Source organism: Musa acuminata, chromosome BXJ1-11, assembly GCF_036884655.1.
Source record: "Musa acuminata AAA Group cultivar baxijiao chromosome BXJ1-11, Cavendish_Baxijiao_AAA, whole genome shotgun sequence".
NCBI classification, from domain to species: domain Eukaryota; kingdom Viridiplantae; phylum Streptophyta; class Magnoliopsida; order Zingiberales; family Musaceae; genus Musa; species Musa acuminata.
This window is the reverse complement of record NC_088337.1, coordinates 23,588,096-23,615,726: the sequence shown is the minus strand read 5'-3', so window position 1 is coordinate 23,615,726 and position 27,631 is coordinate 23,588,096. Positions and strand designations below refer to the sequence as shown.

Below are 27,631 nucleotides of genomic sequence, written 5' to 3'. Positions count from 1 at the left end.
GGCTTGACAAGGTGTGCCTTTAGCCTTTTGAAGGCTTTTTGGTAGTCCACTTCCGGTGGGTCATTGGGCTTCCTTAACCAACTAAGGGGGCTACACCTTGCCCGGATCTTTTGGGGATTTGTGCCTGCACCCGTCTAGCGAATGACGAAGCCAAGGAGCTCGCTCGAGCTAACTCTGGGGATCAAAATGGCAAGATTGAGATACCTACAGAACCTTCCGAGCGTTCGGGCCATCTCATCAAGGTCTTCTAGGTGGGCTCCTGGGACTTTGTTCCTCTCGATCATGTTCGACGCTCTGGGTTGTCGGCCGATCATAGTAGTCTTAAGGCGTAGGGGAAGAAGCTAGCCAAATCGTAGGCATGGGTAATAGTTGTCTACTGGACCATATGCTAGTCGATGGCCAGCGTTCTTATGACATCGGGCCCTCCTTCTAGCGTAAAAAATATTTTGCACTTTTATGTCATGGCTGAGGTGTCAGCATGGCTTGGCCCGTCCCGAGTGCGCAAGATCACCAGTGCGATCTCTGAGCTAGAGAGTATTAACTTGGAGTCGGGTTAAAAGGCTGTGAGCCAGGTTCGTCGGGTTGCAGGTTGAAGACCACTCCTTTCGTTGTTTGTCGGGTTCTTGTATACAGGTCGACATCAAGAAGGGACTTCTTGACTCGATCCCTCCGATGCTTAAATTAGCAGGAGTTGGAAATGAGAGAGTTGGAATGTGGGTTTGTACCTGACGCCCCCCCAACGTTGTTCAAGGGAGTAGCTTTTATACTTGTTCCTACGTGCAGTCGTAGCAGCCTTAATGATCCTCGGTCGTTGTCGTACATGGGTATTTAATGCCCGCTGATGCCTCAGGCAGTCGGCTCGTACATGGGGTGCAGGCACCATATGGTCTACTCAATTTAGTCTCGTTCGATGCTGCTTTCTGCCTCTTGTGTGGCCTAGTACATGGTCGCGCTGTCTCATATAGCTTGGAGCGGAATGTAGAGGGATGGCGTTAGGCAACTGAGTGACCTCGGGCTTATGATGTTGAGTAGGCTTTGCGCGACACGTTGACTTAGGAATGCCATATCGAGTCTTTATGCCGTGGCTGAAATATGCTATATCACATGGGATCTATTTCATGTGATTTCCCATCCAAATGCATTTGAAGCATCTGCAGATCAGCTATCTAACAATGTCTGAACATTGGCACCCCGGGGAAGGGGATTCTCGCAGCTGATGGGTCCACGGGAAAAACTGGTAAGCGTCTGACTAGCAGCAATGTCGAAGCCAACCATTGTGCACTACGTGAGCTCCTCTTCTGCACCGCTGGTGCCCTCTAGTATATCAGTGGTGTGATCCTCTTTGAAGAGAACTTGTTCCAGAAGAGCGTCGACGGGAAGCGTTTATTGAGGTCTTGAAGGAAGGAGGTGTCCTTCCGGGTATTAAGGTGGACAAGGGCACTGTTGAACTTGCCGGCACCAATGGTGAGACCAGCACCAAAGGACACGATGACCTCGGCAAGTGCTGTGCCAAGTACTATGAAGCAGGCGTTCGGTTTGCCAAGTGGCGACACTAAATGATGTCAATGAATAGACCTCGTGATATTAATTGGTGTGCTGAGGTGACACAGAGGGTGCTTGCTGCCTGCTACAAAGCACTAAATGGCCACCATGTCCTCCTGGAAGGGTATCCGCCGAAGCCAAACATGGTGACACCAGGGTTGGACGCAGCGAAAGTGGCACCAGAGGTAGTGGCGGAGTTACACAGGCCGCACCTTGCTAAGGACTGTGCCGGCAGCCGTGCCAGTCATTGTGTTCCTCTCTGGTCGGCAGAGCGAGGAAGAGGCTACTCTGAACCTGAACGCCATGACTGGCTTAAAGGGAAGAAGCCATGGTCGCTTTCTTTCTCCTTTGGCCGAGCACTGCAGCAGAGCACATTAGCACATTGAAGACGTTGGCTGGGAAGGAGGAAAACGTGGAGAAGGCAAGGGCTGCTTTCTTCTGGAGGTGCAATGCTTGTTAGCATAAAATCTGTAATCATGTAATGCGGAAAACTTTTATGCCAAGATTGAAATCAAATAAATTAGATCTGACAATATTATGATGCGTACCTTTTCTTATTGTTCAGAAAAATAAATTTTATCTGATCTTCAAGCGTTTCATCTTCGGATCTGAAATATCAATCTGCAAGGATCTGCAAAGAAAACTAGATCCTTCTCCTCTCTTCCTATCTTTTCACAGGACCGCCTAAATTGATGGATTAGGGGATTAGGGCAAGGATCTGCAAAGAAAACTAGATCCTTCTCCTCTCTTCCTATCTTTTCACAGGGATTAGGGGAGAGGAAGATTGAGAGAGAAACCTTAATCTCTCAATTGCTGAGATGCTACTCAGACGCATGATGCACTACTCAGATGCACACATAACCCCTAGAGGTCCTGTCTATCAAATGCCCTTAGCCCCTAGAATAACATGGACTTCTTTTCTATTGGCCAATAACCATAATCAGAATCCAATCATATCTATAATATATCTTACTTAATTAAATAGGGCCACATAATCTTCCCACTTGGCCCATTAATCAGTAAGATATAAAAGGATTTAAAATATAAAAAATAAATAAAATTTATTTAAAAATAATTTGACTCAATTGGATTCTGAAATTTTACAAAAACTATATACACACGTGTGTGAATTTTTAAAAAATAGGCCAATAAGTCCAATAATAATAATAATACTATATTAAGTCTGACTAACAATATGAGTCATAGCGGTTGTATGCCATCAGTGTCACACTTCCTTCTATGTACCACAATACTGTTAGCATTTCCTAATGTAGTCCAAATGACCCCTATAATTTATCTTGTCAAGACAATCCTGTCATCACATTCAACCATAATATGTACATACATAATTGTGAACATGATAGCAGAAACAAGTAACTTTAAGTATGTAAGTAAGAATGTCAATTATAATATCCACTCAAATATGCATCACCATATCCTTTATGGGTTGCTCACAAATCCAATCATAAGAACATGCTCTTTCAAAATACTTTAGACTGTAAGTCCTAAGTGAATGGATCAGCAATCAATACAGTGGAACTCAAGTAATTAATTGACATTAGATGTTTCTGGACTCATCTTCTCTAACCATCAAGTACTTTATACCATAATGCATATAGATGCAATAGTACTTGTCATTCTTAGAGAAGAAAACTAGTGTAATGTCATAAAATATCTTCAACGACTTGGTAATTGAGTCTGACTATACCAAGTCCTGAGATAAAAAATTTTGCAGTAAAAAATTTGATTAGTGGCCTCAAAGAATGCCACAAAATCAACTTCTATTAATAATAATAATAAATTACCTCTCTAATTACATAGATATTAACCATAAGGTGGACTTCCTATTATCGAGGCAATTTATATAATCAGCATAAGAAAAATATCATTATTTCAAGCTGATATAATTTCATACATGTGAGCATATAATCTCTTGTCCCTTCCGGATATCTTATTACTTTCTTTGTAGTCCTTTAATGTTTTTACTTCTGGGTGACTTCAATATATATCCAGCATTTTAATTGTAAAAACTGATATCTTTTCTAACACAAGCTTGAGCATAGATTTTCAACTATGCATATACAAAGAATATATTCTTTATCTGATTCTTTTCAAGTCATCTTCAAGCATTTACTATTGACTAAAACTTTGCTTTTATGATTGACTGAACAAAGCTGTATATTAAAATCTTTTCAAGACTCGGTTGATATATCCTTTCTAAGACAATCTTCATAATCATTGAGGTCTATCCTTGAATTACTCAATGTTAATAATATAAGATGTCTCATTCATATCAACAATATTAAAACTTTTAGTGACAAATTCTTGATTTAGTATAATAAATCAAGATCACTATTGGTAAGACCAAATATTATCCATATATAAGACCAATATAATAAACTTGCTCCCACTGATATAAATACTAATTAATAGTATTTACCTTAAATATGAAATAATGATATCAAGAACCTTTATATATCATTACCTTGAAGCTTGTTTAAGGTCATAAATGGATTCATGAATTTGTTTACCAAACTTTATATTTCTTTCATTTTCTTTGTAAATCATTTAGAGTAACCCATGTAAAGCTAGATCTTTTTAAAAATATTTTCATATCATTATGATATAACTTAAACTCATAATGAATCATTAATGTCATGATGATTCTTAACGAGTTCATTAAAAATCTCGTTATGGTCGATACATTCCTTATGAGTAAAACTTTTAACCACAAGTCTGACCATTATATCGTTCGACATTGTCCTTTGAGTCACATTTATATAATAGACTCTTTTACAATTATTGGACAATTCGATAAATTTATCAGACACCATTCTGGTTATTAATTTTAACTCTTCTTTTATTGCATCATATTACTTTTCAGAATCATTACTTTTCATGACCCGTGACAAAAATAAGGGATCCATTCTGATTCCTATAATATAATTATTGTAGATATACAACATAATAACTATAAATAATATGATTCCTTCCCCTTTGAGATATTCTCAAAGTTATCAATTATGGTTGCTCTACAAGACCATTAACAGTGATATCAATATAATGTGGGAGTTTAATAATGTTATTTTGTTGTTCACTTTCATCAAATCATTTAATGATTTGAGTAACAACAATCTCTCGAATAATAAAGGAGTATTAACTTATATCTCCTTTATATCAAAATTAAATTTCGAGATTTTTACTCCCACTGTTTTGTTATTTTATAGGAATCTTATGTTACCAAATTTAATTATCCTCGTACTATGATTAGAGCAATAAGATAAAGATATGTACCCCTTTTAAACTTTTCTGAATAGATAATAAAATATTCAGAAATAATTATTAAATCTAATTTTTTTTTATGTGAGTTGAAGATCCTTATCTCCATTGGACAATCTCAAATATGTAAATATCTTAAATCATGTTTCCTATCATTTCATAACTTAAAAGAAGTCATGTAATTTACTTGTAATTTACTTACTAGGAACATCATTCAAAATATACATAGTTGTCCTTGGAGCTTCCTCTCACATTGATTTGGGTACAAAAGAATAATCTATCATGCTCCTAATCATATCTATAAGGTACGATGACATCTTTCAGCAATCATATTCTGCTGTAACACATCTGGTAAATCATATACCTTATTTTTCTAAGAATCTAGCAAAAGATTTGGGTTCATTATAAATACCATAAAATTTATCACCCTTGTCAGATATGATGATCTTGACTTTTCTATCTAATTGTCTATCAACTTCATTTATATACACTTCAAGAGTGTAAATGGTCATAGACTTTACATGAATTAGATATATATATATAATCATATCTCAACAGATTATTTATATGATGATAAAATGTCTCTTTTTAATGAGACAAAAGCATAGAATGATAAACATAACCTCAAGGAGTTTATAAAACTACATTTCACTTCAATATTTAATTATAGGATCATTGTAAACTTATGATTCATATTAATTCTACATAGACTATTATACAGAATTCAAAGGTTAATTTTATTGAATCACAGTAAGTTTACAACCATTAAAAGGGAAATAATATTATAACAATTCTAGGTAAAGAACTTAAATTCCCAGAATTATAAGTACATGGATTCTCAAGATTTATCAAATTGAATCATCTTTAGATATAAGCGATAAATACAAACTAATATCGCTTTCACTTTAAGATGATTCCCTACATTAATAAATATTTCATTCTCTTTTGATTTTATCTCTCTTCATTTTATTTTTTATTTTTTATTTTTAATGAAAATATCTATTATTGGTAACATACGATGAAGCATTAAATTAATCCATCAATAATATCCATAATATTTGATTTGAACCATAGAAAGGTTATAATTATACATTTTTCATTTTAAATCAAATCTTATAGTATATTTCTTCTTCACATAACTTTATTTGCTACAAAAGTAACATTTTATTGTGAATATATTCTTTTATGAGTTTATGTAATAATTATAAACTCAGATGGAATTATGCTTCATTCTTATTTTAGTGTTACCTACTCCTTGAGTAGTACTCAAAATAGTACTCAAAATATTATGAGTCTTGAGCTTACAGCTTTATCATTTATTTTAAGGATATAATCTTAAATTCCTCAAATACTATCATAGTAAGGTGTCAACTAATGACTTATCAGATAATTTAAATTGATCCTAAGATATTCTCATGCGCTAGTTGTAAACTGTACTGAAGTTTAAGTATCATAAAATTGAGTCTTTCATACCTTTCTTTATCAGTCACCTCAATTATTTATTTCACAGAACTTTTAGTAATTAAGATTATGTTCTGTTCAATTAATCTGATCAAGGTCTCACTCACTCAATACAACTTGTATATGCTCAAGCTATTTATTTCAGAAAGTATAGGGACATTTACAGAAACACAATAAAGGAAGTGCCACAGTAATAATATAACATTAATGGAGTTTCCAAAATATGATGAACTATTGATATCATATATATTTCACCTTTGGGTGAAATATTGACATATCTAGTATTCACTCAAAATCACTTATGAAGGACTGATACTATTCTTGTGGAAAAGTGTTGTTACCTTTGGGTATACAACCCTAAACTACAAGAATATCCAAAACAGTACCATCCTACCCCATCACATAATTATTTGAAATAGATTCTCCTTTGGGATTATCTAAATCTCATAATTATATGTGTCATCGTGAATATTATTTTATTTAATGTCATTTAGGATGAATTCCATAATGTATTTTATAGATTATTGGTCTAGGTCACTTTGGTGGCTACAAGACCAATACAAAAATATAAAATACAATCTAAAATGTCCCATAAATGACATGAATTTTATTGTAATTCATATCTCATAAGTCTATCATCCCAAGCTACTTTGATAGCTACCGGTCAGATAAAACTTAAGAAGATAAATTACAAATAATATTCACTAAATTTCTTTATCCTGATTTATACTGTCATTATGAATATTATTTTTATTTAATATCATTTAGGACTAATTTCATAATGTATTTTATAAATTATCGGTCCAGGTCACTTTGGTGGCTGCAAGACCAATACAAAAATATAAAATACAATCTAAAATGTCCTATAAATGATAAGACCTTTATTGTAATTCATATCACAGAAGTTTATCATCCAAGGCCACTTTAGCAGCTACATGTCAGATAAAACTTAAGGAAATGAATTATAAATAATATTCATCAAATTTCTTTAATTTATGCTAAGCAGTTCAATAATAGAATAACAACCATAATAATTATTAAATATTAATGCTAAGCAGTTTCAATAATAAAATAATCATAATAATTATTGAAAATTAATGCTAAGCAATTCAATAATAGAATAACCATAATAATTATTGAACTTTAATCAGCAAAAGAAAACTCATATGATAATCATGATAACATATAAATCATGTCTTCATTGCCTTCATGTGAAAGGTAAACATTATTTCACAATTTCAAATATATACATGTGAATAACTAAATAAATATCCAAGAATAATAATTAGATTTTATTTATCACATGTATAATCAATAATTCATATGAGAAAACTATAAAATAAACCATAATTTATAGTTTTTTTAATCAAAAATTAAATCCAATCAAATAACTGAAATATAATCATGATTAAATTCAATCATAATTATAATAAATCATATTTATCAATTTTATAATTGAGAATATAACTTAAAATTCTCAATTTCATAAGAATAAAATTGTAAATATATGATAGGATATAAACTGTAATTAAGAAATTCACAAAGGGCAGAACTATAATTTGGCAAAATTAGACTCGAGGGTAAAACTATAAATATGTTGACGGAACAAAAACTGGAATTACGAAATTTGCAAAGGGCAGAATTATAATTTTGCAAAACCCTAACCTCGAGGTCAAAATCGTAATTATGCCAAAACCCTAATCTGCCTTGCTGTCGCCTTGCCTGCCGCCGCCTGCGCGTGCGGCGCTGCCGCCGCTTGCGTGCGGCCACTGCCGCCTCGGGGGCTGCGTCTGCCCATGAGCGGCCTCTGCGGCGGTTCCTGCCCGCGCGTGGCCGCCGCTTGTGCATGGCCTACCCACGCGCGGCCGCCGCCGGTGCGCGGTTGCCATGCCGCCGCACTGCCTGTGCCCACGAGCGGCCGCTGCGGCGGTTCCTGCTCGCGTGGCCACCGCCTTGGCGCGGCCGCTGCCGCTTCCCTCTTCACATGGGGGGCAGCGGCTGCCGCCATCTGCGGCTACCGCCCTTTCGTAGTCACCGCGTTCACATGCGGTGCGGGATGTCCGTGGTGCCGCCACCGCTCACAAGCGAACCTCTGCCTGCGCACGATCGTGATGCGCGGCTGTGGGGTGGTACATGGCCCTTCGTCGACAACGATCAACAGAGATGATCATCTCAATAACATCGATGATAATAAACAGTAAATTCATCGATCAAACATAAAATTATATATTGCTCGTAAACAGTAATAGAGCAAATCATATAGAAAGAAAACAAATTAATAATCTCGACGAATCATTCAGGCATCGTAAAGAACAAAATAAATCTAATATATTTGATTTCAAGAACCTGGCTCTGATACCAATTGTTAGCATAAAATCTGTAATCATGTTGTTTGTAATGCGGAAAACTTTTATGCCAAGATTGAAATCAAATAAATTAGATCTGACAATATTACGATGCGTACCTTTTCTTGTTGTTCAGAAAAATAAATCTTATCTGATCTTCAAGAGCTTCATCTTCGGATCTGAAATATCAATCTGCAAGGATCTGCAACGAAAACTAGATCCTTCTCCTCTCTTCCTATCTTTTCACAGGACCACCTTCCTCTCTTCCTATCTTTTCACAGGACCACCTAAATTGATGGATTAGGATTAGGGGATTAGGAGAGAGGGAGATTGAGAGAAAAGGGATTAGGAGAGAGGGAGATTGAGAGAAAAACCTTAATCTCTCAATTGCTGAGATGCTACTTAGACGCATGATGCACTCCTCCCATCAAGGTTATCTCCTAAGGAATCCTATTTTAATATGAACTTCTTTTCTATTGGCCAATAACAATCCAATTATATCTATAATATATCTTACTTAATTAAATAGAGTCACGTAATCTTCCAAGGCTAACTCAGAGGCGACGCTCGGTGCCTACAAGGGAGATGCTGCCAAAGGAGAAGGCGTCTCAGAGAGCCTCAATGTGAAGGACAACAAATATTGACATTGGTAATGCCTCCTATTATTCTCTCTTTCTGTTAATAAGAGTAATATTTACATGTTGAGGATGTGTTTGGTAGGCATTTCCTGTGCTCTTTCTTTTGATGCTTAGAGTCCTTTTGGCCTTAAGGCATCATGTTCTAGTAATCCAGTAATCTTGCATTAGGAAAGAGCTTTGCATGCTTGTTAAAGTTCTGAGTATTTAGTGTAAATCCTGTGGTTTATCTTAGTTGAGTGTTTACTGCAACTTGCTAAATTTACGAGTGATGCTAATTAAACTTTCAGTGTATGTGCTAATCACTGATCATCTTATAACTCTATGATTATATCCTCAACTTTCATTGAATTATCAAATCCATTAAGAGCCAAAACAGGGGGAAATTGAAATCTTAGATCCAAACTAATATGAACTGCCTAAACAAGAAATTTTGGATGACTAAAACCAAGGCGTATTACTTACCACATCAGACAATATCTGGAGGTTGATAGTAGGGCTTAGCTAATCAGTGGTATAGAGTAATCAAATAACTGACTACTGTTCTTGTTAATTTCTGCCCTTAATTGTGGTATGTTTTATAGATCAAATTTATTGAAGAAAACAACAAAGAACAGAGAGTTTCATATCAACAATTCATCAACTATATTAATGTTCCTATCTTTCCGATCAACTATATTAATAGTCAACTCGTTCCTATCAACTATATTAATGTTCCTATCTTTCGTATCTACTATATTGATGTTCCTATCTTTCCTATCAACTGATCGGGCGGATCTCCTCTTTATTGGGTGCGCACAGCCGAACATTTCATATGACAGGGATTGCCACAAACCTGTGAAAAGATTCATTCTGTAATGCTGGCTTGCTAATGCCCAAACTTTTATTAGAACCATTCAGTGAGGCAAACAATCATAGAGATTGTTTACTGAAAGAAAATTTATTAATAGACACCTTCCTATTTAGAGTTTTATATCTTACACATTTCAGTATTTGGATTCTGCCTATCAAAGGAAATCAACTTCGTGAATGATCCTTTTGGTTCACGGTTTCATCAGTAGTTGTTTGATGAAAGATAGAACCCCGGGCACATCGACTGTCCATGCAACTGATGCAGGTGTATAGCCTGTCCAAGGATTGCTCGTGATCCACCTGCAAGATAAGTACCTTAGGGTAAGTGGAGAAACAAGACTGTTAAGAGATGATTGAACGTAAGCTGGTAGAGCATTACTCTTTTAATCCATCGTCCATTAGTGTGTGGCCCATGCAAATACCCTGTGTTTCCACCCTCACGACCCCCTTTTTGAACGTGAAGAGATCTGGGCGGACTAATGCCGCAAAACTGACAGGATCATGCAGGAAAATACCTGCACTAATAATAGCTGTCATTTTTTATATATATCCCAAGTGTCATTTGAAGTGAAGTAGAGAGTGCGTGGAAAATGGTAATCTACCATGAACACCCTCAGACTGGACGTGCCAGTCTCTCAAGAATTTGCACATGTCACTTATGGTTTGCGAGTGCCTTCCTTTAGAGTTTCTTAGCTCAGATAGATCCGCATCTGAAATCGCAGACCTCTCAGTTTATGTTCGTAAATGCAGGATGAGAAGAACATCAGCTTTAATACCTGTAAATTTGACTTGAGTCGTGATGTTTATTCCCACAACAGTTATGTCTGCTCCACACGTGAAGACAATGTCAGCTGCCTCCGGATCTCCATAAATCTGCAAGATCAGGGTAGAAGATGTTTAGAACTTTACCAAATCCATGCTAGCTATTCAACAAACAAAAAAGGCTCAATTGTGAATGAACTAAGATCTCATATCCTAAAACAAAACAAGCATATTATAAATTGATAGTAGTATACTCATTAGATATTTATAAGTCAATCTTAATCTTCTCTACTTGAAGTGATCGGAATATTATAATTTATAATTTTTTTCATGAGCTTGAGGTTCTCGTGACGAGTTCTCTTGATATCAAATGTTATGAGCATAAGCTAACTGTCCTATCAACACACAAATCACTTGTTAAAATGCTTAGGTTAAAGTTAATAATAACATACTCATCAAATCCTTATAAGTTAAAATGCTTAGATTGAAATTGATAATAATATACTCATCAAATCTTTATAAGTTAATTTTATTCTTATCTATTTCAGATGTGAAACTAATTAAAATGTTATAAACATTCGGATGAAAGTTAGAATTTATGAAGTAATAGCTTTGGTAGGATAGTGAGTTGATGAAATTAGCTCTTCAGTAAGTACTTTTCAGTGGGACGGGTCTTTAGCTGGAGATATCTCAGTAAAAGCATCAATTTTTTTTTTATCATTAATGAGATCTCACTTGTCAGCAGCATAAGCAGTATCTCGGTATAAAGAATTAGTAGATATTAGGTTCCATCACATTAATAGACTTCCAAAAAATTACGGTAAATCCTGTAGAGACCTATAGAAAGCATGGAGATAATTTGTAAGAATTAAGGAAAGGTTTCAAAAGAATGCTCGCAAGTTATGGTCAAAATAAAGCAGACTAGCACGCCCAGTTTATGTAGGTGTAATGGAAAATGTGTAAGAAAAAAGCCATAGGTGCTTTACTGACGAGTTCTCGGTCATTGCATTTTTTACTGACATAAATAACAGATAAAACCAAATAATCAATGCATAATTCATGTGAAAAATACTTTACATTTGCTTCGGCAGCCGGGTTGACATTTCCAGCAGTAAAGAAGGCCCCGCCAAGAATAACTATTTTCTTCACGTTGCTTGCGAAGCAAGGGTCTCTTTTGATAGCCTAGTCATACAATCAAAACACAGATAAGGCTAATTTAGTTCCTTGTTCGTAAAAGTCGGTCTTCTGAACATCTCGACAGATGCTTACCAACGCTAAGTTTGTTAAAGGACCCAATGCAAGGATGGTTACATCACCAGGGTACTGAGAAACCATCTCAACCAAAAACTCTGATGCGTTTTTATCCATCTTTTCTCCCACCGGTGGCGGTAGAAATATATTGCCAAGCCCATCCGGTCCATGAATAAAATCAGCAATACTTGGCTCTTCTCCCTACAGGAAATAGAAAAGCACGCTTACCAGTTGTTGCAGCTAAATAGAGTTCAAACATGCAACTCCTAGTACAATCTAATTACGCCAATGCTAATAAAAAGCAGGTTTGATTAACTTAAACAGGATATAAGATCAAACCATGTGGTTCTTGTTACTGAGAAGGTTCTGATTCATACCAAACTACGTGTACACAGGCCATAATGCTTAGGAACTCCTCTTTCACCGTGCATTCTCACTATGGAAATGAGAAGACATCAAAGAAGCCAGCAATTGTTAAGGTTAAGGTTCTTCATATAGATGAAGACGTGAACATAAGTTGATGTCCCGGTGAGGAATCATCCTACAATTTGAGGCACTAAATATGCAGTTTATCTTTTGCCAACAAGCAATACGAATACAGAATACTAATCATTCGAGGTAAGTGCGTTATGCAGTCATGCATCAAATATACGCAGTCATCAACAAGAATTATGACAACGATCGCTACCTTTAAAGGTTCATGGCTTCCTTCTGCTACTGGAACTTGAGGGTGTCCTGCGATCTCACACTATCGGATTTCAACATTACAGATTATAAGTACAGACAGATGTGAAAGGAAAACAAGAACATAATCATGAAGTGGGAGGAGAGTACCAACAGCAAGGCATTGCGAGTGGCATCTTCGGTGCGCACGTTGCCAAATATTGTTGTCAGACCTAAGATTTCAATCTCTGGTAATTGAAACGCCATTAATATGGTCATACTGTCATCTGCAACCAAATTAAACACATGAATTCCACAGGTATGAAGTGTATCTTTCACCATGACCATGTACAGTAAAAAGCATAAGAGCAGGTATGTATGTAATCAGTGTATCTTCTTCTTATTCATCATCTAATGAAACGGATCGAGGAAGTGATTGGACGAAAGATGGAGTAAGCGTGATCTTGAATCACGCAGTGGACAAAATCTACTCGAGGAATCGAGAACTATCGAGGGAACCAATCTGGCCCTTTAACAGTTCGTCGAGAAGCAGAGGGGAGGACGATCAAATCAACTTATGCGCTAAAACCTGCTCCGTCGATTCAAGCAGCTCCCCTTTACATCCAGGCACGCACATACAGATAAAATACTCGATAGACAAAAAGATCGGAACGAAGAACGAAACATCAAGCCATAAACATCAGGACGAAGAGGAGGGGAGGGGAGGGCACCTATCCCGGGATCCGTGTCGATGATGACCTTCATGGGGCCATCAAGACACGCGTGGCTCCCGCTGTCGCTTGCCGGCGATCCATCGGCGGAATTGGACTTCATCGCCTCGCTCTATCTCCCTCGTCGAGCAAAGAGATCGAAGAGGAGGGAGACGCAGAAAAGGGAGTTGGAATGGCGAGCGAGGGCAGCTTGCCATTTGAAGGCAGGTTGCGGCGAGGAAATGCCACACGTGGCTAACGATAATTGGATCAGCAAGTCTATACGCTTTGGACCAGCGTTTGCTCTTACGAGACTAACATCAAAATCGTACTGATACCTGCTTCGGTAAGCACCCACAAAACACCCAAGGATACCGTGCCATGTAAAGGGATGCAGCACGCGTGGGTGACACGTGGGCGTGCCGAGGAAGCCTTCTATTATTGTTTCGTCTTTCGTGTTCGGATTTTTACGTAGGTAGGCTCTCCCGGAAAGTTAGTCCACGTGTCGATGGCATGCGGAGTGATTTTTACATACCTAAGGTGGGAAAAAGATGGGACGATGAGTGACCCAAAAGGAAGGCAACCTAGCTAATGAAACACGTCCACGTGTCGAATTAGGGGACCCACGGTAGACGACCCAGTTCCCTCGCGTGTCACCTGCAAAAGTGTTGGTGATCTTAAATCAGATTAAAAGAGAAGAAAACCTACAAATTCTCCCATTAATATTCATTATCTCCCTACATTAAGATTCTCTTACAAATAATTCTGCGGTTAATATTCATCCAAAATAAAGTATCTTCTAACCATAATTAGAATTAATTATATTTCCTAATCTTTATTTCAATAATAAGTCTTCAACAAATATTTAAGTCATTTATGGTTTTAACTAACTGCAAAATGATAGTTAGTTGATGGATAATAACTATAATGTAAATAAGTAAAATTTCTAGATTTGACAAGATATATAATACCTATGTGAAATTTAAATATATAAAAATAAAAATAAATTTATTTTAAAAATAATAATTTTATTTGTCAATAATAATTATGTAACGTTTCAGGATAAGATGTGATAGAAAGTTGAAATCATATGAGCAGATGTAGAAAATGACCCAAAAATTTTAATAAAAAATTTAAATATTTTAAATTTAATTAAACATATAACCCTTTATATATATATAAAGATGGTGATAAAAAATTCATACACAAATCACTTATAAAAAGATGGAGAAAAAAGAATGTGATATATACAACTCGATTCTTTCTTAAATTTTCACTTATGATTCGAGTTTTTGTTTAAAAAACGAAATTCAAATTATTGCTATTAAGATAGATACAAATACATTATCGAACTTTTTTATGTCCAGTGGAAAACAAGACATCGAATACACATAAAAGAAAATACTAATAGCAACGATGCCCTCTTCAGGTGTGGGGTCATCTTCTTTTCTTTAACCCTCTTGGCCCACCACCACCTATTTCATCTTCCTCTTTGTCATAGAAGTCAAGATGATAGGGCATATCATTATCAAATGAGATATTCGCTACCAAGATGATAGGGCATATCTTAGGAATCTACCTCCGACCACTATTCTCAGTCACATCAGCATCAATGACATCACGTTGGATTATACCCTCCGGTCAACACCAATTCCCGTAAAGGTTGGGACGGCGCTGAATGAGTATCGCATCTACCCGCAAAGGCAGGGTCGGCACGGCGCTGACCAAGTACAGCGTCGTCCCGCAAAGGTTGGGATAGCGCTGAACGAGTATCGCACCGACTCGCAAAGGCAGGGTCGGCACGGCGCTGACCAAGTACAGCGTTGTCCTGCAAAGGTTGGGACGACGCCGAACGAGTATCGCACCGACCCACAAAGGCAAGGTCGGCATAGCGCCAACCGACTACAGCACCATCCCGCAAAGGCTGGGACGGTGCCCGCCGAATTCAACGCTGTCCCGCGAGGGCTGGGGCAGCGTCAATCGATTACAACGCCCTCCCACAAAGGCCGAGACGGCTCCCACCGAGTACAACGCCGTCTCGCGAGGGCCGGGGTGGCATCAACTGAGTACAGTGCCATCTCGCAAATGCCGGGATAGTGCCGACTGAGTACAATGCCAATGATAATAAATATGATAGGTATGACTAATCCCCTAGGGGGAGGATAAAAACCCCTCGTGGGGTCAACCAAGAAGAAGGTTTTTTTGGGCCAGCCACTCAATATTAACAAGATCTTCGGAGGGGTCGAAGTCGGGAACCCTTTCCCGACCCCGACTTGTGTGCAGGCACCGGAGGCCAAGCAAGCAGTCAACCCAAGGGAGTCCCAGGCCCTGAAGCCAAAGCCCGAGCTCGACCTCGCCAGGCTACGATCCTTGACGACCAAACACCGATGTGGATGATCTTACGCACCTGGGACTGAACCAAGTCATGCCAGCTCGCTCTGCCATGGTGTAAAGGATCACTCTCAGATTGGCGCTAGAAGGAGGGCCCGATGACGTAGGATCAACCTCAATCAGGCAACCTAACTGAATGCCCGAGCAACGACCACCTCCTGACCCACTCAACCCCCGGGCTCGGGGAGCAACACCCACCTCCCCCCGAACAGGAAGCCAACATAGCAACCCCGCAGTGCTACTAGAGGTTGTTCACTAACCCGGGGTTATCGCCTCTGGGAATGGTCACTGCTCAACCTGTCGTCTCCGCAGAGGCGTTCCTTAGCCTAACGCACCAAGTTCAAGTTCTGGCAGGGATGATGCAAACCATCGTCCCCCTCGTCTCGCCCCCCGAACAACTCCCGACGCTCTAGCCGGCGTCACAACGGGAGTCGTTGCCCCTGGCTCCCGCGCAACCCCCACCCTCTCCTACACCACCCGTGGCTCGCCGACGACCTACGACGACAATTGTCATTGTGTCGCCCAAACGACGACGGAGCCCGATCGAGCGGCAACTCAGCCCAAGGCTGGTGCCTGCGCACGACGCGCGGAGCCTTCGATGCCCTTGCACCGGTAGCCCCGAGCCCGACACCTTATCGTCCGATTCAGCGGACTCCCTCCGGGCATAACTGCGCTCGATAAATCGACACCTGGACGAGGTTCAGCATGAGTTTCGTAAATCCAAGGAGGAGCTTGGAGAGGCCTCTTCAGGAGCGTTGCCTTTCACACCCGAGGTTCAAGACAAGCCAATCCCTCCGAGCTTCCGTCTCCCCATTCTCAAAGCCTATGATGGCGGCTCCAACCCAACGGAACATGCCGTCGCTTTTCGGGCCCAAATGGCCCTATATGGTACTTCTAATGCCCTTATGTGCAGGGCGTTCCCCACCTCGCTCCGAGGCCCGGCTCGAATGTGGTACAACCGCCTCAGACCGGCCTCAATCGCCTCCTTACACCAACTTGCCAAAGAATTCGAGCTCAACTTCATGGTCAGCATGCGACCAAGGTCATCCGTGGCTCTGCTCCTCGGTCTCAGTCAAAAGGATGATGAGCCACTTTCTTATTTTGTGACACGTTTTGCCATTGAAATCCAGGGGCTGCTCGACGCTCACCCTTCCTTGATAATGCAGGCCTTTCTAATGGGACTCCGACCTTCCAGGTTCTTCTAACCGCTGGTCGAGTGGCCCCCTATGACCATTCCAAAAATGCTTCAGTGAGCCAACCAATATGTGGCCGCCGAAGCATTAGTGGCGGGAAAGCGAGAAGAGAACAAGAGGCTGTGATCGGAGCCGACTCGAGGGTAACCTCTGGTGCCGCCAAGAAGGAGAATCGATTGACCCAACGTGATGCTCCCAAGGCCCCCACTACTGCACTTGAATTCCTCTAGGACCGAGATATTCCTGCATATCAAGGAAAAGGGACTCCTGAAGCCCCCAAACCTGATGAAGGCATCGCCCGAGCTCTGGGATCATTTAAAGTATTATCGATTTTCATCGCAATTATGGACACGACACCGAGGAATGTCACGACCTCAAGAATCAAATTGAGGAGCTCATGTGCCGAGGGCATCTAGGGCACTATATTAGGAGGCATCACATGTTGGGCTGATAGCCCATATTCAGCCCATGTGGGCTAGGGCAGCCCACAGCCCACACCATCTCTTAACCTAACCCTAATTAAGATTAGGGGGGTGTGGTGGCTGCGTTTTAGAAGCAGAAAAAGGCTATAAAAAGGCAGCAATGAGGCAGATCTTGAGGGCGACGGGATTCCAAAGAGAAGAAGGAGAACAAGGCAGAAAAGGAAGAGAAAGAAAGGGAAGAAGACAAGGACAACGCAGAGAGACTGTTCTCAATCATCTAGCAGTGTTCTCATCTCAAGTTAGATCAAATCTACAGTAGACTCTTACTGTGATTACTTAGGGAGGTTTTAGATATTGTGGGCAGTGACGTGATCCTTGTATCCCAGTTATTCTCTTGTGGTTGTTGCTAAGGTTTTGGGCAAGAGATTGAGATTTGTATATTCATTATTCTCATAGTGGATTATCTCTAGTTTGCCCCGTGGTTTTTACCCTTCACATTGAAGGGGTTTTCCACGTATATCTTGGTGTTCTGTTTGATTGTGTTTCTATTTTATTCCGTTGCGTATTATGGTCTTCTAGTATTTGTTCATATACAAAGGTTATTCCTCTTCATATCCCCATCAACTGGTATCAGAGTGGGATTTTGGTGATTTAATTTTTGTATTTGAACATGGAGGCTAGTAATATTTCTCGCATGATTAGTTTGAATGGAAATAATTGGATGATATGGAAACCAAGAATGGAAGATCTCTTGTTTTGCAAAGATTTGTATGGACCTTTGCAAGGGGGATAGTGCAAAACCTACAACTATGACAGATGATGAGTGGAAGAGGTTAGATCGAAAAACAATTGGGTTTATTAGACAGTGGCTTGATGATAGTGTCTTTCACCATGTTTCTACTGAAATTTCTGCATATTCTCTTTGGAAAAAATTGGAAAGTCTCTATAAAAGAAAAACAGCTGGCAACAAAGTTTTTTTGATCAGAAAATTTGTGAACCTAAAATATAGAGAGGGTGCTTCTATTGCTGAGCATTTGAATGAAATGCAGAGTATTACTAACCAGTTATCCTCTATGAAAATGTCTCTTGATGATGAGTTCAGGCATTGTTACTTCTCAATTCATTACCAGAAAGTTGGGAGACACTGGTGGTTTCCCTTAGTAATTCTGCGCCAGATGGTATTGTCACTATGAGTCAAGTAACAAGCAGTTTGTTGAATGAGGAGTTGAGAAGAAAGAGTTCGGCAACATCTCAGAATGATTCACAGGCACTTATCTCAGAGAACAGAGGAAGGTCAAAGTCTAGAAGCAGTTCACGTATGGGTAGGAGCAAGTCAAGATCAAGAAAAGATATTGTTTGCTATAACTGTGGTGAGAAAGGACATTACAAGAACCAATGTAAGTAACCTAAGAAGAACAAGAAAAAGGGAAAAGAAGTGGAGTCTACAGAGTCAAAGGATAATACTACAACTACAGTGCAGGGTGGTGATTATTTGATTTTGTCTCCTTCTGATGATATTTTTTCTTGTGTGTGTCAGGATCTTGAGTGGGTGATTGACACAGGTGCTTCTTATCATGCTACACCTCGGGGAGAGTTTTTTGCTACATATAGGTCTGGAAACTTTGGTGTTGTCAAGATGGGCAACTATGGCACAGCAGACATCATTGGCATGGGTGATATCCATTTAAAGACCAACCTTGGCTGCAAGTTGGTACTTAAGGATGTGAGGCATGTGATTGACTTGAGGCTGAATTTAATTTCAGTTGGAAGACTAGATGATGAAGAGTATGAAAGCAGATTTCACAGAGGGCAATGAAAGCTCAGTAAGAGTTCTCTTGTTATAGCTAGTGGAAAGAAATGTCATACTTTGTACAGGTTGCAGGCTAAAGCTTATGGTGAGCAGTTAAATGCTACAGAGAAAGACTTCAGTATGGAGTTGTGGCATAGGCGATTGGAACACATGAGCGAGAAGGGGCTGCAAGCTCTTTCCAAGAGAGAGGTATTACCAGATCTCAAAGGTATACATCTAAACCCTTGTATTGATTATTTGGCTGGTAAACAACATAGAGTTTCATTTGCTAGTGCTGCTTTGTCTAGAAAAATGCATGCCTTAGACCGTGTTTATACAGATGTATGTGGTCCTTTGAGGACAAAAACTCCTGGTGGATCTGTTGATGTTCTTGGTATAAGTGGTGCACTTTATTTTGTCACTTTTATAGATGATTTTTCCAGGAAAGTTTGGGCTTATGCTTTGAAGACCAAAGATCAGGTTATTAATGTCTTCAAAGAGTTTCATGCCAGGGTTGAAAGGGAGACAGAAAGGAAATTGAAATGCATAAGATCAGATAATGATGGTGAGTATACGGGATTGTTTAATGACTATTGTAGGTCACATGGGATCCAACATGAGATGACAGTTCCTGGTACACCTCAGCATAATGCAATTGCAGAGAGGATGAACCGCACCATCATGGAAAAGATCAGATGTATGCTTTCACAGGCCAAGCTACCCAAAAGGTTTTGGGATGAGGCTTTGAGGACTGCAGTTGATGTGATCAACTTATCACCATGTACAGCCCTAGATGGTGATGTTGCAGAGCATGTATGGTCAGGGAAAGATGTTTCCTACAGGCATTTGAGAGTGTTTGGTTGTCGTGCATTTGCACATGTTCCAGATAATGAGAGGTCCAAGCTGGATGGTAAGTCTAAAGAATGTATTTTTCTTGGTTACTCATATGATCAGTTTGGTTACAGGCTTTGGGATCCAGAAAAGCAGAAGGTGTTCAGGAGCAGAGATGTGGTCTTCTTTGAGGATCAAACCTTTGAGGATTTGAAGAAGAAGGCACTAGCCAAGATTTCTGTAGAAGGATTAGCAGATTGTGACCCAGTTATTCCTCCAGTATATCAGGGTGATGGGGAAGATGTGTAGGAAAATAGTGTAGAGCCTGATGTTGATTTACCTGCAGGACATGTTGAGCAAGAAGAAGTAGGAGAGCAAGTTCCCGCAGAACCTCAGTTGAGAAGATCTTCTAGACAACGTCAACCTTCCAGAAGATACTCTACAGATGAGTATGTGATGCTTACTGATGCAGGTGAACCAGAGAGTTACCAGGAAGCAGTTGAGAGTGAGCAGAAAGAGAAGTGGTTAGTTGCTATGCAGGAAGAGATGGATGCTCTTCAGAAGAACCACACTTATGATTTGGTGCTGCTACCAAATGGAATGAAGGCCTTGAAGAACAAGTGGGTTTTTAGGATGAAGACTCAAGAATATTGTTCTCAACCAAAGTACAAAGCTAGATTGGTTGTGAAAGGCTTTGGTCAAAAGAAAGGTATTGACTTTGAAGAGATATTTTCTCCTGTTGTTAAAATGTCTTCTATTCGTGTTGCTCTTGGTATTGCTGCTAGCCAGGACTTGGAGGTTGAGCAGTTAGATGTGAAGACAGCTTTCCTTCATGGTGATTTGGAGGAGAAAATTTATATGGAGCAACCAGAAGGCTTCAAAGTCAAAGGTAAAGATAATTTTGTCTGCAAGTTGAAGAAGAGCTTGTATGGGCTAAAGCAAGCTCAAAGACAGTGGTACAGAAATTTTGATTCATTTATGACAGAAAATGGATACAAAAGAACGGCTTCAGATCATTGTGTGCACATCAAATGGTTTGGTGAGGATTTTATTATTCTCTTACTTTATGTTGATGACATGCTTATTCTTGGGAAAGATATGTCTAAAATTGATAAGTTGAAGAAGGAACTGAGTGAGTCTTTTGCAATGAAGGACATGGGGCCAGCAAAGCAAATACTAGGCATGCAGATTTCTCGTGACAGGAAAAACAAGAAGATTTAGTTATCAAATAAGAAATACATCGAGAAGGTATTGGAAAGATTCAGTATGAGCAATGCAAAACCAGTTGGTTCTCCTCTTGCAGGTCACTTCAAGTTGTGCTCAGAACAGAGTCCGTCAAGTGATGAGGAGAAGGAGAAAATGCAAAAAGTTCCTTATGCTTCAGCAGTTGGAAGTTTAATGTATGCAATGGTATGTACGAGGCCAGACATCGCATATGCAGTGGGTGTTACTAGCAGATTTCTTGCAAATCCAAGCAAAGAGCACTGGGCAGCAGTGAAGTGGATTTTTAGATATCTCAGAGGGAGCTCTAAGGTTTGTTTAAGCTTTGGAGGTGGACCACCTATGTTGACAGGTTACACAGATACAGATATGGCAAGAGATATAGATACGAGGAAGTCCACTTCAGGTTATGTACTTACTTTTGCAGGGGGAGCTATGTCATGGCAATCCAGGTTGCAAAGGTGTATTGCTCTCTCCACCACAGAAGCAGAATATATTGCTGCTATAGAGGTATGCAAAGAAATGTTATGGATGAAAGAATTCTTACAAGAATTGGGGCTGAAATAGGAAAATTATGTGGTGCATTGTGACAGCCAGAGTGCCATCCATTTGTGTAAGAACCCAATGTTTCATTCCAAGTCAAAGCATATAGATGTCAGATACCACTAGATTCGAATTGTATTTGAAGAGAAGCAGTTGCAGCTTCAGAAAATTCATACAGATGACAAAGGAGCAGACATGTTGACGAAGACCTTACCAAAAGAAAGACAGGAGATATGCCGACAGTTGGTCGGCATGACTTCACATTGAGGAGTCATGGGACAGCCTCCCTTATGGGCTGAAGGGGGAGGTTGTTGGGCTGATAGCCCATATTCAGCCCATGTGGGCTAGGGCAGCCCACAGCCCACACCCCCTCTTAACCTAACCCTAATTAAGATTAGGGGGGTGTGGTGGCTGCGTTTTAGAAGTAGAAAAAGGCTATAAAAAGGCAGCAATAAGGCAGATCTTGAGGGCGACAGGATTCCAAAGAGAAGAAGGAGAACAAGGCAGAAAAGGAAGAGAAAGAAAGGGAAGAAGACAAGGACAACGCAGAGAGACTGTTCTCAATCATCTAGCAGTGTTCTCATCTCAAGTTAGATCAAATCTACAGTAGACTCTTACTGTGATTACTTGGGGAGGTTTTAGATATTGTGAGCAGTGACGTGATCCTTGTATCCCAGTTATTCTCTTGTGGTTGTTGCTAGGGTTTTGGGCAAGAGATTGAGATTTGTATATTCATTATTCTCATAGTGGATTATCTCTAGTTTGCCCCGTGGTTTTTACCCTTCACATTGAAGTGGTTTTCCACGTATATCTTGGTGTTCTGTTTGATTGTGTTTCCATTTTATTCCGCTGCGTATTATGGTCTTCTAGTATTTGTTCATATACAAAGGTTATTCCTCTTCATATCCCCATCATCACAAAATGTCTCCCCATCCCTTCGGCCTGGTCGAGAAGCAAATTGACGTGATCAGTGGCGGTCCGGCGGTAGGGGGAGATAGCATGGTGATGTTGGGAAATCTTGGGGGCGACATCACATGCGCAGCAGAAAAATGAGAAAACAAAATCCTCTATTCCCAAAGAGATGTTCGTCGTCGTGCGAAGATTAGTGCGCAAAATCTGCGAAACTTAAAACTGCGTATAGAGTAGATTGTGTTACCTAGGGAGATCGTCTATCCCTATTTCCTTGTGTTGAATCTCGGATTTTGATGATGAAGTCAATTGTCATTTGTTGTCTAATGTATGTGTTGAGATAAGTGTGTAGGATTAACTATGATGAAAGTAAGACATGCAGCATGAGTTGCGCCGGAGTCATGACAATGATCACGTTGGGAGTTCGAGAGCTCGACGGAAGTTCGGACAGTCGTCGGAGGTTCTGCGGGAACAAATCCGAGAAGTCCAGAAGCTTGCCAAAGGAGCTCGTTGGAACTTGCAAAGTGGATCATCGCAGTCCAGGAGTTTGCCGGAAGTCCGCAGGAGCATCACCGAGAGTTCATCGGATGATCGACGGAAGTTTGTCGGAAACTCGTCGGAAGAAGCGAGTGACGCACCGAAGCAAGCTGCAGAATATGTCTTAGGAAATAATCGTAGTTAGCACTTTGATTAAGTTAGAAATGGGAGGTGATCCCATTAGCTTAATCCTGGGGCAATTGGGCCCCTGAAGAACTCAAATTGGGTCGAATGGTTCAACCCATTCGGACCCAGGTTGTTGTGGGAGGTGCAACCGCCCAGGCAAGGAGGTAGCACCGCCTAGGCTATGTCTCCCAGCGAGACTGGGCGGTGCAACCGCCCCAGCCAAGAGGTGCAACCGCCCAGGGCTCAGTCTCCGAGCGAGACTGGGCGGTGCAACCTCCTCTGTCAGGAGGTAGCACCGCCAGAGCTCAAGTTTTGAGCTCTGCCAGGCGGTGCAACCTCTCCAGTCAAGCGGTGCAACCGCCTGAGCTCGGTCTTCGAGCTTTGGCAGAGAGGTGCAACCGCCCCTGACAGAGGTAGCACCGCCCAGAGGCTCAGTCTTCGAGCTCCGCCAGGCAGTGCAACCGCTCCAGTCAGGAGGTGCAACCGCTTGATCCCGGAATTCCGGGATTTGATCGTTTTGAGCTCCAAATTTGAACTGGGTTGGGGCCTATAAATACCCCACCCATTCAGCACTGAAAAGAAAAAGACCTACACTGAATTCTTGATCTTTTCTGTGATTCTAAGAGCTTAAATTTGTGTAAAGTCCAAAAGTTCTCCTCTTTCTGTTCTTCAAGTCTTGAGTTGTAAAGAGAGGAGAGAAAGGTTCTGTAAGGGTTGTCTCCTGAGCCCGTCAAAAGGAGTGAAATTGTAAAAGGGCAGTTGGCCTTCGCCTATTGAAGGAAGGCCTCTAGTTGACGTCGGTGACCTCGTCGGTGGAGGAAGCCAAAAGTGGAGTAGGTCAAGACTGACCGAACCACTCTAAATCTCTGGTTTGCTTTTATTTTGAGCACTTTATCATTACTGCAAACCTCCTACATAGCTACTGCTCTCTGCGCTTTTACGAACAAGTTTCTAAGTTCTGATCTTTCCGAATCTGCATTCAGATGTAAATCGGTGTTTTCGTACGATCTTTACATTGCAGTTTACATTTACGTTTTGATTCTATTTATAACTGCAAACTGTCTTCTGCGCTTTTACGAACGAGTTTCTTTGCAGTTTACGTTTACGTTTTGATTCCATTTATAACTGCAAACTGCCTTCTGCGCTTTTACGAACGAGTGTCTAAGTTCAGATCTTTCCGAATCTGAGCTTAGACGTAAACTGCGCTTAGACGCAATCTGCGCTTAGACGCAAACTGCACTTAGACGCAAACTGCGCTTAGACGCAAACTGCGCTTAGATGCAAACTGCGCTTAGACACAATATGCATTTAGACGCAAACTGCATTTAGACGCAAACTGCATTTAGACGCAAACTGCGTAAACTACGCTTAGACGCAAACTGTGTTTAGACGTAAATTGCACTTAATCATAAGTAATCTTAGAATCGGCTTTTGCATCAAAATAGTTTTTATTGAACGAACGCAGCTTTCATTTTTAATCACTGAAAGATTTCCGCTGCACTAATTCACCCCCCCCCCCTCTTAGTGCTCTCGATCCTAACAATTGGTATCAGAGCCCGGTTAACTCTCAAACGGATTAAAACCCAAGAGAGATGGCTTACGTCGGAAACCAAGAGGGCCATTCCATTACACATCCACCCATGTTTAATGGGACGGACTACACCTATTGGAAGACCCGAATGAGGATCTTTCTTATTTCTATGGGCGTTGAACTCTGGAATCTTGTCGAGAATGGTTTTTCAAAGTCTTCTCTTCCAATGATCGATTGGAACGATTCGGAGAAGAAGGCTTTCGCTCTTAATGCAAAGGCTATGAATGCCTTATTTTGCGCACTTGATAAAAACGAGTTTAATCGTGTTTCGATTTGTGAAACTGCATTTGATATTTGGCACACACTCGAAGTGACTCAGGAAGGCACAAGTAGAGTGAAAGAGTCAAAAATCAATCTTTTGTTACACTCTTTCGAACTTTTTCGGATGAAACCGAGTGAGACTATTGGCGACATGTTTACCCGTTTCACGGATGTTGTCAACGGTCTAAAAGGACTCGGAAAAAGTTTTTCGGATTTTGAGCTCGTAAATAAGATTCTAAGATCCCTTCCTAAGAGTTGGGATCCTAAAGTCACTGCTATTCAAGAGGCAAAAGATCTAAACAACTTCCCTCTTGAAGAACTAATTGGGTTATTAATGACCTACGAGATGACTTGCAAAGCTCATGAAGAGCAAGAAGACATCCTTTCAAAGAACAGGAAGGATATGGCACTGAGAACTTTGGAAGATCACTTGAAAGAAAACTCAAGTGATGAGGACTGTGATGATGACTTGGCACTTCTAACAAGAAAATTTAAAAAATTCATTAAAAGAAACAAGTTTAAGAATGACACTAAAAGTAAACTTGAACCCAATAAAGACCAAGTTATTTGCTATGAGTGCAAAAAGCCGGGACACCATAAGAGTGATTGTCCCCAAGCCAAAAAGAGAACAACAAAAAAGAAGGCGCTCAAAGCAACATGGGATGATTCGAGCGTGTCTGAAGAAGAGGAGTCCAACACCGAGCAAGTTGCTCATTACGCCTTAATGGCCATCGGAGAGGAGGTAACGAATTTATTAGATGCTGATTTATCTTTCGATGAATTATTAAATGCCTTCCATGACTTATTTGATGAATGCAAGATTATCAATAGAAAATACAAATTGCTGAAAAAGGAGCATGATAGTCTTACCTGTGATTTTGATAAGTTAAAAATTGAATATCATGATAGTTTAAATTCATGTATCAAATGTCATGATCTAGAAACTCTCCAAAAAGAAAACCTGCTACTTAAGGACACCTTGAAGAAATTCGAGGTTGGTAGCAAGTCATTGAACATGATCCTTGCAAACAAGGGTCACGTTCCAAAGAGAAGTGGAATTGGATTTGTGAGAAGTCCTCACCTAAATCCAACCACCCCCCATCTTACATGTTCAACACCAAGCAAAATGTAACTTTTGTTGCAAAATTGGACACAAGACACATTATTGTCCATTCAAGAAAATTAGTCCAAACAAATTGATTTGGGTTCCTAAAGGAACCATGATAAACTCTATGCAACATGATAAACAATGTAGATCTATCTTTGAGGCACCCAAAAGCAAATGGGTACCTAAAAATCATCCTTTCTTGTAGAAACCCATACCATCGCAAGCTAGGAGCAAGAGATGGTACCTTGATAGTGGATGCTCAAGGCATATGACCGGAGATCCATCTCAATTCTCTAAGCTCACTAGCATAGACGAAGGCTATGTCACCTTCGGAAACAACAACAAGGGTAAAATCACAAATGCGACCTAGATACAATCCTGTTTAACTTTTCAAGAATTAGAAACGTATGATTCCCAAATTCACATATCCCTAGATTTTCGAACCCATCAATTTTATCCTTTCATAACCTTCTAATTTAACTCGTATCATGAAATGACTAACTCTGTCATGAACTTGCAAGACTTATCAACTTGAAGAAACTATCACAAACATGTGTACGACATTGAGAATGTGCACATTAAAAATCTACCTTGATCGTGCCAAAGTCCCTGTCTTAAAATGAAAATTCTTACGTAATTACGTAAGTAAAGTTGATTACTGGGAATGAAAACTCTCCTCAAGACAGAAAAATTCTCAGATCAGAACAAGTGTTCACCAGGCGGTGGCACCGCCCCAGTTGGAGGTAGCACCTCCAGCTGTCACGTGTTGCAAGCGGTTGCACCGCTCCAGCTAGAGGTGCAACCGCCCGCAACTCTGCCCCTTTATAACTCAAGCTAGGGCCGGCGGTGAAACCGACCCCAACTCATTTCCTTCCCTCCTCTACTCTCCTAAGCCTCCTCCATCCCCATTTCCCCCATCTTAGCATCCCAAATACTCTTCATTTCGAAGCAAAGCATCAACACTCCTTCCCTCTCTTGAAGATCCCTCTCTTGAAGATCTCATTAAGGTACTCTCTAAGAAGCCCTTAAACTCTGTTTCTTGATTCATTTACTTTTGCTCATCACTATTATTCTAAACAGCAGTAGTTATGGGATCTAGAAGATCCTCAAGGGACAAAGGAAAGAGGAGATCAGTAGAAGACTTTGATTCCACCCTTTTCGATTCAAAATACCATGCTGAAAAATTTTCCTCTTTTAAACTTAGGAATG

At 40.1% G+C, this 27,631-nt stretch overlaps 1 protein-coding gene and 1 pseudogene across 1 annotated transcript; one reads left to right on the top strand and one right to left on the bottom strand.

Annotated features, from left to right (window-relative positions):
* Positions 1–1,173: 1,173 nt before the first annotated feature.
* LOC103971480 (fructose-bisphosphate aldolase 1, cytoplasmic-like) lies at positions 1,174–9,271 on the top strand (annotated as a pseudogene).
* An 841-nt stretch (positions 9,272–10,112) lies between these two features.
* On the bottom strand, positions 10,113–13,705 carry LOC135597306 (probable uridine nucleosidase 1). The gene is made up of 9 exons (XM_065090087.1): positions 13,522–13,705; positions 12,962–13,077; positions 12,816–12,875; positions 12,146–12,328; positions 11,954–12,058; positions 10,891–10,987; positions 10,717–10,824; positions 10,494–10,629; positions 10,113–10,414 (listed from the first exon to the last, which is right to left on the bottom strand). The coding sequence occupies exons 1-9, from the start codon at positions 13,622–13,624 to the stop codon at positions 10,306–10,308; spliced, it is 1,017 nt and encodes a 338-aa protein (XP_064946159.1). The 5' UTR covers positions 13,625–13,705; the 3' UTR covers positions 10,113–10,305.
* Between the last annotated feature and the right edge of the window lie 13,926 nt (positions 13,706–27,631).

Excerpts from the sequence above, each read along its gene's own strand:
- LOC135597306 (XM_065090087.1), bottom strand. The coding sequence starts at position 13,624 with ATGAAGTCCAATTCCGCCGATGGATCGCCGGCAAGCGACAGCGGGAGC. Across the intron at positions 13,078-13,521 it reads CGACACGGATCCCGGGATAG|ATGACAGTATGACCATATTA; the intron begins GTGCCCTCCCCT and ends ATTTGGTTGCAG. Across the intron at positions 10,630-10,716 it reads CCAGTCTGAGGGTGTTCATG|GTATTTTCCTGCATGATCCT; the intron begins GTAGATTACCAT and ends TTATTAGTGCAG.